This window comes from Borostomias antarcticus, assembly GCF_949987555.1.
Source record: "Borostomias antarcticus genome assembly, contig: scaffold_136, whole genome shotgun sequence".
Lineage (NCBI taxonomy): Eukaryota > Metazoa > Chordata > Actinopteri > Stomiiformes > Stomiidae > Borostomias > Borostomias antarcticus.
Window position 1 is genome coordinate 103473 of NW_028176316.1, and position 13944 is coordinate 117416.

The 13944-nt window shown below is 44.8% G+C and overlaps 2 protein-coding genes across 2 annotated transcripts in view; both read right to left on the reverse strand.

Annotated features, from left to right (window-relative positions):
- myg1 (myg1 exonuclease) overlaps positions 1-5647 on the reverse strand; it is a 47431-nt gene extending 41784 nt beyond the window's left edge. The window contains exons 1-2 of the mRNA XM_084462591.1: positions 5365-5647; positions 4929-5041 (exon numbers count right to left, since the gene is read on the reverse strand). Coding sequence (XP_084318717.1) covers positions 4929-5041; positions 5365-5628 — 377 coding nt within the window. The 5' untranslated portion in view covers positions 5629-5647. The remainder of the gene's footprint in view (positions 1-4928; positions 5042-5364) is intronic.
- Positions 5648-11884: 6237 nt separating this feature from the next.
- On the reverse strand, positions 11885-13022 carry LOC311328633 (polyadenylate-binding protein 1-like 2; the record flags this gene model as incomplete). Its single annotated transcript, XM_084462576.1, has 2 exons — positions 11885-11901; positions 12074-13022. The coding sequence occupies 2 exons, from the start codon at positions 13020-13022 to the stop codon at positions 11885-11887; spliced, it is 966 nt and encodes a 321-aa protein (XP_084318702.1).
- Positions 13023-13944: the final 922 nt, after the last annotated feature.

The window sequence follows — 13944 nt, forward strand, 5'->3', positions numbered from 1 at the left end:
CACCAGAGTAAGCAAGATGGAGCCTGATCAAGGTTCGAGGCGAAAATGGAAAGGCCTATTAATATCGAATGGAAATTAGCCTATGCACGTTGTAAGTTCTTACAATTTATTTAAGTAGGCTATACATATAGGCCTAGCCTATGAATTCCAATCAGCGCAGCCGTAGGCCTTAAATTAAAATGTACGAGAAGCCTACATGTTGCCCAACCTCTTGCACTTTTAAATAAAAATGTTATATATTTAGTCATGCATTGTGGCATTTTTTTATTTAGCCCAGCCCGCTTATCAGTTGTTTCTTAACAGTTATGTCCTCCTCATCCTCATAGCCTACTGCGATGTCCGTGGTTATAATGACGCTGTTTTATTGATAAAAAGGGTAGGCTAAAACTGGAAAGAGAAATTAGTAAACACATATTACTGTCGCGAATCCCAAACCAATTAGCCTACATCCTCAAATCGGATTAATGCAATTGAAATAAACATTCATGTTCTTTTTCAATTCAAAGGTGACTATTTTTGTGGCTGTGCAATTACATATAGGCCTAGCGCATGTAATCATGACAGCCTATGACACATTTAATCATACTGATGCAAAATAAGACAATAAATGGCATATATAAGCTACACAACGGCCAATCACCTATAATAGGCCTAATATTATATTATAATATCATGACCGAAATTTCTCCAGTTTGTCCGGAAAAGTCTAATCTTCCCGGACACATTGACCGGTACCGATTTTCTCTAACGGAAAACCTGATCCAACCATTGGCTCTTTTCAATAGCACCCTAGGCAATTTGGTAACCATATATTTGACAGGAATTTATGTCCTAATCAAAGTAAAGGAGTCATCCTTTCCCATCACCACAAATTTCCGATTAAACTAAAGCTATGTTTACAGTAGTATATTTCAGTATTTTTATAGGTAAATTACATTCTGACTCCTTGGTGATGTAGGGCAGGTACCTGGTTCATAGCAAATCTGATGAAGATGAGAGTGAGCATTCTCAAGTTATGGGCTTTGAGTCACCATTTCCCCGTTCAGACGGGCCTAATTTGGCTCTTTTTCAGAGATTGGGGTAGGTCTCAAGAGTAGACCGAAAAACTAATTCTGCACAAAATAAAAGACAATCCATTTCATTAATGGGAGACTTGAGATATGAAAAACACTGTTGTATTTTGTTCTAAGTTGGGAAGGGGTACCTCAATCTGATGTACTCCTGCTAGACTAGTAGGCTCACAAAAACATACTTTTAAATGAATAACTGATGACTCTGGTATTAAAGCCCTGCGCCTGCTGTTTGATTTTGCAATGGAACAATTTGTATAAGGAATTGGGAAGATAGCATGATGTCAAACAGTGCACTTTCTATTCACACTAATTCAAAATCACTTTCATAAATAACTAGATGCTGAATATTATTCCATTTTGTACTTAATCATGTTTCATGTTCTTAGTTAAAGTGATTTTTTTTTTACTTTGTAAATTATTTATAGTTTAATAAATGTGTCAAGATGTGAATCTAAAATGTGTTTTATTGTACCCTATGCCTACTAAATGCACTCTGATGTCCTAGGGAGAGACAGAGAGAGACCTGGCTGCTTTATTATTTCTCAATCACTGTCTGATTATTTTATCCACTCACATATTCAACAACTGCACATGGTGATCTGACAGGTGTCGGTGTGACACGCTTCCTCCTGCAACCTGCCCACACTGGCATCACACCCAGACCTGCCCACACTGGCCTCACACCCAGACCTGCCCACACTGGCCTCACACCCAGGTCCACGCTTCCTCCTGCAACCTGCCCACACTGGCATCACACCCAGACCTGCCCACACTGGCATCACACCCAGGTCCTCTGATCTTCCTCCTGCAACCTGCCCACACTGGCATCACACCTCTCTGACGTCAGGACCTCTCTGATATGAACTCACACATGAACACCTGTCACAAACACCACTTACGCCAACGAAAAGTTTCCTCTTCGATGGTGTGAGAGATATTTATACTATAAAGGTGGAGGAGTGGCGATCTATGTAAATAATATGTTTCAGGCAACAGTACAATTATCCAAGTCTGTGCCTAAACAATTTGAATTGCTCATATTGAAAGTTGAATTTACAAAGAGCTGTGTTATGACAGTTGCAGGATGTTACAGACCTTCTGCATCAAAGGATACATTATCCTCATTGGCTGATTGTTTGTCATCTATAGACTATAACACATTGGCTTTAATGGGGGACCTAAATTGGGATTGGTTAACTCCTGTATCTGATTCTTTTAAATGCTTCTGTGACTCAGTGCATTTGACCCCAATTATAGATTCACCAGCTAGGCCAAACGCTAAAAATCCTGAGAAGTCGACACTCCTTGATTTGTTTTTAACAAATGTTGTGCAGAAATACAAAGCTACTGCTGTTTTTGCAAATGATGTTAGCGATCATTAGGGACGGGGATTGGCAGGGACCTCCCGATTCCATTTTATCCCGATACTTGGGTGTCGATTCGATTTATATTGCGATTTTTGTGGCAATTGCGATTCTGTAATATTGCGATTCGATATGACGATTTTTTTTTTTAACCTGGTGAGTTATGAAAGCCGAATTTCTTTTATTTCTACAAATAATAATTAACAAACAAATATGTTTAAGTACATTATTTCATTTAGTTCATTCATTCATTCGTTAATTTATTCAGTTAGAATGAAACATACTGTAGTAAAAAGTTAAAAGCAGTGTTTTATTAATAGATGAGATGAGATTTAACAGCACTGTTGCTATTGCATTGTTATCCAGGCTGCAGCCTATTTATGCATTGATTTTCCCTTTGTGTCTCCAATACATGGTACAATCCCCCCAATACATGGTACAACCCCCCCAATACATGGTACAACCCCCCCAATACATGGTACAATCCAGTGCCATTGCTTCACCCCAGAAGCCCCCTACCCTACCCTATCAACATCTCTGTAGGTGTCTGGGTATGTGAGTGGAGTCACATGGTGCTGTGGGCCACAGACACATGTGTACAGAGAGCTGACATACAGCAGGCGACGCCCCCATGTCAGCCCCCAGTGGGGGGTGGGTGTAGGGGCCCAATTATCCCTCCACCTGCTGAGGAGACCCCGCATCTCCACTGGCATCTTCACACTGACCTTATATGAGATTATACTGGAGTCGGCAGCAACATGTCCCTGTGCAGGGCTCTAAGGTGCCACCATTTTACTCGCATTTGCGACTAAAAATAGTTTTGTGCGATCAGAAAAAATAATTTAGGAGCACGTGCGAGAACTGTTTTCAACTATTTCACTCGCATTTTTTGCCTAAAATAAATCCATGCAAATTGGATCAAACTAGTCAAAGTTTCGCGCACCCGTATTCAAAACTACAAGTCCCACAACTTTTTATTTTTTTATTTTTTATGACAAGTCCCACGACTGCAACCTGCAACGCGCAGAACTCTCGTGATGTCGCGCGATGACAGCTCAGCTGCCCTCACTCAAAAACGACTGTGCAGCTGAATGCCCGCCAGCAACGTTCACATGATGAAGCCCATTCAATCGTATTTTGCCAGGCAAAGTGGAACCAAGGAGAGAGAGGAATTGGGTGAGGCCCGGGGGGAGTCGAATCAACTGTCACTCAAAGTTCTATTGATTGGATTAGATTCAACATTGCACCGTAGCCTATCAGTACTGGATCCACATCAAAACGCAATGAAATGTCTACATCGTAAAAAGCGTTTTCCTGAAAAACGTGTCATAACGATCCAATGACATGTTCCTTTGCATCTACATTAAACGAAGCTTTTCCACGGATTTTAAATTTTTTGAATGATTATTTGCGAAGATATTGGGCTTTCTTCACACGTTTTTTCACGGCACCAGCAGCTATGTTTCATATCCCTGCCTAAGTTCGCAAAGCATTGTGTGAATTTTCATCTACCCCTCGTTTTCAAGTCAGCATCTGAAAACCCTGGTTTTGGAGGGCTGGTTGAACGTCCACTAGCCCTCGATATGCTCCCTAGCCCTAGAAGCTAAAAGGAATGGGACACACTACCCTACGTGTGAACGTGCAAAATGTTGGGGTAGGGCCAAGGGCTAAGGGGGTATTGGGATTGGGCCATAGTCTTCAATAGGACCAATGCACATGATGAGTGTGTGGGAATAGTATAGTCTTAATTAGGACCAATGCACATGATGAAGTGTGTAGGAATAGTATAGTCTTAATTAGGACCAATGCACATGATGAAGTGTGTGGGAATAGTATAGTCTTCATTAGGACCAATGCACATGATGAAGTGTGTGGGAATAGTATAGTCTTCATTAGGACCAATGCACATGATGAAGTGTGTGGGAATAGTATAGTCTTCATTAGGACCAATGCACATGATGAAGTGTGTGGGAATAGTATAGTAGGAGAGGATGAGAGCTCCTATGGTGAGCATGTTATTATTGTTTATTGTTGTTGGCAGTAGGCCTAATGTGTGTGTTGCTAATAAAAATCTGTAATTTAAAATTCTTTGTTGCGCTCCTAAATGTCTTTCTTTGCTCCTAAATGTTTTCATTTTGGAGCACATGTGCTCCTAGTGAAACATGTTAGCTTAGAGCCCTGCCTGTGACTGTACACGTACATTACATGTGACAAAGAAATCTTGAATCTACAGTCAGCTAGACAGTCAGCTAGACAGACAAGTGTAAGAACATGTAGTGTTATGTTATGTCATCACCTACTGGCTTACAGGGTTGGCACTAGGTATTGCACTCTTGTGCTCCTTAAACTTGTATTTTATTGTATATTTTGTATGATCTGTGTACCTTCTGTGATTAGTCCCTGGTTGTGCCTTGTTGTTGTTACTGCTGTTGTAACACACCAATGTCCCCTGGGGATGAATACGGTATCTACAGTACTGTACCCATCTTACCTCTGGTGATGGTCGTAGCGATGTCTCTTGGGGTCAAACTCTCCCCCCACATCCACAACAACGTCACACTTGGCCAGCTCTGCAGCGTCCCGGGTCCGGATGATCTCAGCATCCTGTAGGGTGACAGCAATGAGTTACTTCAACACCAGAACCTCCACAAGGTCTTGTTTGAGAGTCCATTCATCATAAGGGGGTGAGCTATTAACAGTTGGAAAAATACATTATATTTCCCGGCCACAGAGGAATAAACAGTGGCATCACAGCCTGACAAGCACCCATATCCGTGACAGTGGTGAGTTCTCTTAACCCTCTGGGTGTCATGCATGCACAGTACTGAGGCCAAGAGGTGAGATGGTCAGAGGTTCAGGTTTGTACCGGGTAGAAGAGCACAACGGCAGGGTGACTTATTCCCACCCGGACGTCTCAGCTTTCTTACCTTGTACTCCGGGAGTTGACGGAGGAAGAAACACGCGAGAACTTCATCACAGTGAAACGTCCCATTGTGGGTGCCAATAGTTTTACCTGTCATCTTCTCTGTACACTGTCGCTTGGGTTGATGCGACATATATCGTCTTATTGAATAATTTATGCGTTTTGAGACAATCAATCTGCACGCATAGAAATGTAGTAGATGGTTACATGCAGGTTTAAAACTACTAGATATACGTGTCGCTATTACGATGCAATTCGGCGCTAACATCAAAAGTGTGCACGCTGCTTAGAAGTGGGACGATTATTTTAGCCGGACCGGCGGATATGACGCAACTGGTTGGGAACCGAATGCAAAGAGTATGGAATGCCAAGAAGTAACACTCCATGCGTTCTGCTATGGAACCAATACGCGCAGCTGCTGGAGGAGCTGCTGAGCCGGGCCGCCGCCATTTTCGACTGTCAAGTTGATTGCGCATCCTCATGCACTCACTTTTTGTGCATGGCTGTAAGCCAGCGCACCAAGGATAGCAAATGTCCGGTTGTCACTCCTTCCCTCCCTCCCTAGCTTCCTCCGTCGTGCTGTTGACCTGCAGTTCTATGTTGCTACCACAAGAGGCAGTGGTCCCAGAACATCAAATCAAAAACACTATGACACTAAAGGATTTCCAGATCCTTGGTGGTCAAGTGGATAGGGTGTCTGCCTCCCATGCCAAAACTCTTGGGTTCAAGCCTTCAAGTCTTGGTGTGGACAATATTTTGTCACTGTATGTTATAGAAGCTATGTAAAAATGCGGTTACCCGGTGGTGCTATGTCAGTTATTGAATTTATGTGCAGTAATTGAACATTTGGAATCCTACAAGAAGTGGATATTCAGCAATCCATTTTTCTCAGAGAAGCTTTCAAACGAAAAAAGGAATTATCAAACGAGAGAGCCATAATCGAGCAGCCCTAGTTAGGGGTTTATTTGACGCAGCCACATGCAGCTCCACTCCACAGGAGTTTGAGCCAGTTAGCAGTCGTCCTGTATTTTAAACATTGTTCTTGATTTTCCTGCCAGCTAAAGCGACGTCTGGAAATACAGCTCATCTGCCAACATATAGTGGGAGTGGTTCAAAGAGACTGTGACCGGGATGGGAGGGGTCGACCACCATCCTTCTGGCCTGGCTCAGGGTTCAGGGTCCTGGAGGCGGGTAGGTCCTGTAGCGAGGGCAGTTTACCCCAGGGCCCTGGAGGCGGGTAGGTCCTGTAGCGAGGGCAGTTTACCCCAGGGCCCTGGAGGCGGGTAGGTCCTGTAGCGAGGGCAGTTTACCCCAGGGCCCTGGAGGCGGGTAGGTCCTGTAGCGAGGGCAGTTTACCCCAGGGTCCTGGAGGCGGGTAGGTCCTGTAGCGAGGGCAGTTTACCCCTGGGCCCTGGAGGCGGGTAGGTCCTGTAGCGAGGGCAGTTTACCCCAGGGCCCTGGAGGCGGGTAGGTCCTGTAGCGAGGGCAGTTTACAGCCCATCACCCTCTCAGCAGAGCAGATAATGCGCTGCAGTTTGGCCTCGTCTTTATCTGCTGCGGCGGAGAACCAGATGGATACAGAGGAGGTGAGGATGGACTCGATGATGGAGGTGTAAAAGAGTCCCATCATTGGCTTTGGCATGTTGAATTTCATCAGCTGTCTCAGGAAGTACACACAAGATGGCACAAGAAGTATCCACGAATGAGGGCAACAGGTCTAAGTTAAGCAGGATGAAGTAGGCTACTATGGTGCAGCAAAGCCAACATGTAATGTCTCAGGCACCTTTTGAAGCAGTTCTTCATGAACTAACCACTGAGGAAAAGTATGCAGCCCACCTCAAGAGGTACATGTGGAGAGGAAGCAGGTGATCACATACCTGCATTTAACAATGCATTCATATCAGATAGACAGTAGACAGATTCATTTCCACAGAAATACATTTATTATGGATTTCTTGTCTATTTATGAACTGTGTCAAGTGAACTATCGGACTTGAATACAAGACAACACGTAGTCTATAGATCCCTCTATGGAGGCATGATCCAAAGACTCATTGGCCAAATCCAATCCTCTTTGACTGGTGTGGGGCATCTGTGGCACAGGAGGTAGAGTGGATTGTCCAATGACCAAAGGGTCGGCTGATCCAATCCCGTTTCCTCCTGTCCACATGTCGAAGTGTCCTGGGGCAAGACACTGAAGCCCAAATTGTTCCCAGGCTATCGCCTTACATGGCAGCTAGTGATGTTACGTGTGAGACCGAAGTTCCGTATCAAAACTCACTTTGTTTTCCAAGAAGCACATGATCAATGACAAACGAGGCCTCGGTCATGTGATCGGTTTGGTTTGAGATTTGGCTTGTCAAAGTGAAACCCTACCTGTCCAACGCTACCTGTCCAACGCTACCTGTCCAACGCTACCTGTCCAACCCTACCTGTCCAACCCCACCTGTCCAACGCTACCTGTCCAACGCTACCTGTCCAACGCTACCTGTCCAACCCTACCTGTCCAACGCTACCTGGTGAGGCGAACTTCCCAAGATCGGAGGCTCCACTTGGCTACTGGCACAGACACAAACATGTGTACCCCCACCTCCACCAGGTGGTACTATAGTTTTTGTGCATGCCAGCCTAGCTGTCCCATGTGAGAGAAGGCTATTCTTAAAGTTGCACCGAAATGGCAAATGCATTCTGTCCCATTTTGGGTCACATACTTGGTCATAGTGTTCACCTATTCAACGATGTATGCCAATTATTTTATTTTTTTTACAAAATTCTACTTTTATTGTAATCTTATATCAAAGTATATAATTTCTTACTTCCTGGAAAACGGTAGGTCACGTGCCATTACGACACCAAGTACCTTAGATTTTAGGCCAATAATCCCACGACATCCACCCTGTCAATCAAAACAAAATAAATTCCTTTAAACGTTATGTCTAAACGTATGTATGGCTGCTCTCTTCCGGCTTTCGTTCAGAGCAGACGCTTTTGTTGCTTGCTCCTGCTCTTGTATTTTTCTATCTCCTCTTACTTTGTAGTTCTTCTTTTTTCTGTGTATTCCCTCTCATTGTATTTGCCTTGTACTGTATTTTGTATGTTGTAATTGTCGTATTGCTTCGTTCAGAGCAGACGCTTTTGTTGCTTGCTCCTGCTCTTGTATTTTTTCTATCTCAGTCCTTTGTTTTTGTTTGTCTCCCTTTGTACCTTTCTTGTTAATCTGTTCGTTTGCAGTCCTTTGTTTTTGTTTGTCTCATTGTATTTGCCTTGTACTGTATTTTGTATGTTGTAATTGTCGTATTGCATTTTGTATGTCGCTCTTTCTCCCTTTTATCTGTTATTTGTATTGTGAAGCGTTTTGTTAGGAAGCATGATGGCGGCGCTACGCCCGACAGCAGCCAGCCACTCAATTCCTGGCGTTTCTTGTTAATCTGTTCGTTTGCAGTCCTTTGTTTTTGTTTGTCTCCCTTTGTACCTGGGCTGCGCCCCGGGCTGATGTAACAGTTGGTTGAGGGTGCGCATTATAAATAAAAATAACATAACATAACATAACATGTCCCGCCTCAAGAGTTGAATATCCCGCCCGCTTGACTACGTTCCAATGGAATTCGGCCAAACGAATGTCCCGCCCTTACAGCCTGTTTCAGGTGGAAATACGTCAAACTACGGAAGCTAGATGATTCCTAACATCCATTTTGGTGCGACTTTAAAGTCACATAGAAATGAAAAAAGCATTCTGTCCCATTTTGGTTCACATAATTGGTCATAGTGTTCACCTATTCAACGATGTATACAAAAAAAAAAAAAAAATTCTACTTTTGTTGTAATCTTATATCAAAGTATATAATTTCTTACTTCCTGGAAAACGGTAGGTCACGTGCCATTACGACACCAGGTACCTTAGATTTTAGGCAATAATCTCACGACATCCACTCTGTCAATCAAAACGTCAACTACTCTGCAGCCTCAAGTGTTGAATATCCCGCCCACTCGATAACGTTCCAGTGAAATTCATCTAAGCGTATGTCCCGCCCTTGCAGCCCATTTCAGGCGGAAATACGTCAAAGTACGGAAACAAGATGTTCTCCAACCTCCCTTTCGGTGTATCTTTAAAGGCAGGGTAAACTCTGAAAATAAAAATAAAAAGCCCTAACGCGTGACAATTGTTTCTGAACAAAAATCAATAAAACTACCATTTCAGTGTCATTGTACAATATGATATTTTAGTAGAAATTAAATGACGTCACTGTCGACACTTTTTTGTGTCGGACAGGGGTGTCTTGCACCTACCAAACTTTCTAATGTCGCAGACGCCGTCACATTCGTCGCACAGCTGTGATTGCATAGCTGGATAGAAGGCACGTTCGTTGCTACGGATCAATCAGCCACGCGTCTGCAAGTTACCATGGAGGTGATCAGACACTTCGCTGAAGTATAAATGCTAAATGTTGGTCGACATTTTTTTTTTGTCAACATATATTTGTCATACAACACTTGTCGACTGAGTATAAATTAACCAACACAGCATATTTGTTCTGCCAGCCAACTGTTTGTGACTGAGAGAATATGGACTGCTGCAACGTTTCAGAATCTTCATATATTTATATATATAGATGAACTGGTACCATTTCGTACTCTTCATATATTTATACATAGATGGACCAGTACATTTCAGAATCTTCAGGTATTTATTTTATATATAGATGGTACCATTTCAGAATCTATATGTATTTAATTTATAGTGTGTGTATGTGTATGGTGTTGTTGTTGTTGTTGTGCGTTGTCTCCTGGAGCCCCAGTACACTGAACTTGCACACACAGTCTACAGTACAACTGACATGCAGGCAAGCATACGGAACTGGATCTGTCAAATCTGTGAAAACAGACAACAATAAAATGTTCAGTGGATTACCCCCCTGAAAGTGTAATTCAGCCCAGAACGTTCTATCACATTCTAAAGAGACTTTACCAGCTCTTTTTGGGCTGAAGGGGCAGCGACCAGCTGAATAATGAAGCCTGAGCTCACGAAGGCAGGGTTCAGCTGAATGTTCATGTCCTTCATATCTGAAATCACAAAATGAACATTGTTTAACCTGCACAGCTACTACCGGAAGAGCATCAAAAAACAAAATGGCTGTCCAGGCTGTTTTGACCTCACCCCATTCCTGTTCATGAACAGGTCGTCCCGAGCCTCTCAGTGCACGTTTAGAGGAGCAGGACAGCCCTGTCTGTCTCTCATTCGTCAGAGGCTTGTCCTCTGTCTTCAGTGTCAGGCCCATAGTTGGAGTTGATACAGGGGCAACACAAGGCCAAAAACCCATCTTCTCACTCTCTGTGAGGCAAAGGGGGCTCAGCTTCATCTCGAGCTGCAGTGCTCGGTCGTTGACCTCATCCTCGGTTCTTGGGGAGGCCATGACAGGTGGAGCGGGTTTAATGGCAGCCACGGTGTCGGACGTTGTGCTGGCAGGGGCACTGACGGGAGTAAGGTTAGCTCCAACCTGCTTTCTGACTAGAGGGGGGCTCAACACGAGCTTGGCCTCCATCTGCTGTGCCAGGTCGTTGACCTCCTCCTCAATTGTTGGGGAGGCCATCAGAGGCAGAGCAGGTTTATAGGCACCAACAGGAGCACAGGTGAAGAAGCAGGAGTGCCCCGTCTGTCTTTCCTGCCTCAGAGGCTTGTCCTCTGCCTTCAGTGCCTGGCCGATTGTTGGAGTGGATGTAGGAGCCACACAAGACCAAAAACCTGTCTTCCCCCTCTCCCTGAGGCGAGGGGGGCTCAGCTTGGTCTCTAGCTGCAGTGCCAGGTCGTTCACCTCATCCTCCATTGTTGGAGAGGCCATCAGAGGGGGAGCAGGCTTAAGGGCACTCACAGGAGCACGGATGTAGGAGCAGGAGTGCCCTGTCTCTCTGTCCTTCCTCAGAGGCCTGCCCTCTGCCTCCAGTGCCAGGCCAGTAGATGGAGTTGGCGCAGGGGCAACACAAGGCCAAAATCCCGTCTTCCCACTCTCCCTGAGGCGAGGGGGGCTCAGCTTGGCCTCCAGCTGCAGCGCCAGGTCGTTGACCTCATCCTCCATTGATGGGGAGGCCATCAGAGGTGGAGTTTTCTGTTTTAATGAAAAAGGACGTCGCTGAAGCTAATCCAATATTGGATATTGAATATGCTCATTGCTTATGGTATGTAAGAAAATCCTGAGCTTGACCCTTGAGGTTCTCCCTCTTAAACTTAGCTATTGTCTGAAATTGAGTATGGATATTGAGAAATGACAAGATCCTGAGAACCTTTACAGTGGCCTGACAATAAAAGAGTTATCTGGTCTTAATATAGGGTGGGTCGAGGTCCAAGAGTGTGCAAAACCAGATAAACCTGACTGACCATACTTAGATGGTATATGAAATATAAACTTTTAGGGGGGCTACTTACCTTTTGGTATCCAGAAATGGTCCCATGTTGGCTGGACCAAGCATCAGTGTTGTGTTCTTGAGGGGAAAATTGGATGGTTAATTTAAGTTAACAGGGGGCACAATCTTTACAGGTGGCAGACAACTGGCAATGAAACAGACAATTAACAGTGAACAGTCAATCAGACCACTACACTCACCCAGCATCTGTTTCCGCTGCTGTGGTGGAGTGGCAGCCAGAATGGAGGTTGTCCGAGACTCCTCGCTCAGCGGGTGGACAGCAGGATGCACAAGGGCTGGGGGGTCAGAGGTCGGACGAGGGCCCATGGTCTGGGCGGAAACACACTGGACGGACGCCCGAGGGATGGCAGCCATGGAGGATCCAGAGGGCAGTGCAGACAGCTTGATCTCAAGGTCAGGCGTGGGATGCATGGCGGCAATTCGCTGCATGTACCCGTTGGCTAGATACACCCGTGGCTGTTTCTTGGGCCGGGCCAGGGCCACATACAGGGGCTTGGTGGCCAGGATGCGTCCATTCATCCCTGCGATGGCCTGGGTGGCCTCCTCAGGGGAGGACAGACGCACAAATCCAAAGCCCTTGCTGCGGCCGCGCTCCATCACGACTTTGGCACTGATTACAGTACCAAAGAGAGAGAACTCCTTCCTCAGTTGCACGTCATCGATCTCTTCTTCCAAGTTCTTTACATAGAGATTGATGCCGGTGAACTTTTTGGTTCGGACGCCCAGCTCGGCCTCTCGTTCCTTGCTTGGTTTGAAAGGGCCAACAAACACCTTCTTGTCGTTGAGGAGCATGCCATTCATTCTCTTGATGGCCCTCTCAGCGTCCTCCGGAGCCTCAAAGTGCACAAAGCCGAACCCCTTGGAGCCGTTCTCGTCACTCTCCACTTTACAGGAGAGGACGGTGCCGAAGGCGGAGAAGGTGTCATACAGGGCCTGGCTGTCGATGGTCTTCTCCAAACCCTTCAGGAAGATGTTACCAACTTCATTGCCCCTCAGGGTACGGTGGGGTAGAGACCACGTGATCCGGAGCTGTCGGCCCATGACGGTGTCGTAGCTCAAGGTGTCAAGAGCACGTTTGGCGTCAGCTGGCTGCTGGAAGTTGACATACGCATACCGTAAGGAGCGCCTGGTGATCCTGTCTCTACACACCCGGATAGAATGGATCATCCCCATGGGGCTAAACAAATCACACAGCATGGCCTCTGTCACATCGGGGTGCAGATCCCCAACGTACAGGGAAGCCATGGAGAAGTTAGGAGCACTGGATTTCATTGCATACACCAACCACTTCAAAACGCCACTGACCACTGATGGAGCAAAATTTAACTATGATCTAGAATGTGGTTGTCATAGTATCATTGTGTTCAAATATGATGTCATAGTATCATTGTGAGACAATCTTACAGTATGGTTGAATTCTAGAATTGTCATGACTGATTCAAGTCAAGGAAGATAAAGTATTATTAACTCTTATTTATACAAGTAAGCTATTTAAGCAGTTTCTTATGATGACCTGTGCAAAAAATAAAATAACTGAATTCATATGTTTATTTAAAATTACTATAAAACATGTGAAGTGCATCAATCATATTTAAACATTGAAAACAGCTAAGCATTACAAAATTGCAGTGGCCCTGAAGTGCAAAACACAATGACATTTCGCAACACATTTTGCAAAAACACAGTTCCAAAACACGACATTTCACAAAACAACATTTAGAAAAACACGACATTTTGCAAAACACAATGACATTTGATGAAAACACAATGACATTTGGCAAAAACACAACATTTTGCCAAAACACATTTCACCAAAACACAACACCATTTTACCAAACATTTGGTAAAAACACATTTCGTGAAATCACAACAGCATTTTGCCAAAACAACATTTCACCCAGAAAGGATAGGAACAACACTTCTTGTTTGTACAGAACCCGTCATTTCCAGTTTCACAAGGGCTACCTTATCATAGCTGGAAGGACTTATTCACATCTGTTGGATTACAGAACTTTGTGGAAGCAGAAATATGGCCTTGAGTTGGGGCGGCTGTAGCTCAGTTGGTAGAGCGGATCGTTCAATGATCGAAGGGTCAGCGGTTCGAATCCCGGCTCTGACTGTCCACATGTCGAAGTGTCCTTGAGCAAGACACCTAACCCCAAATTGC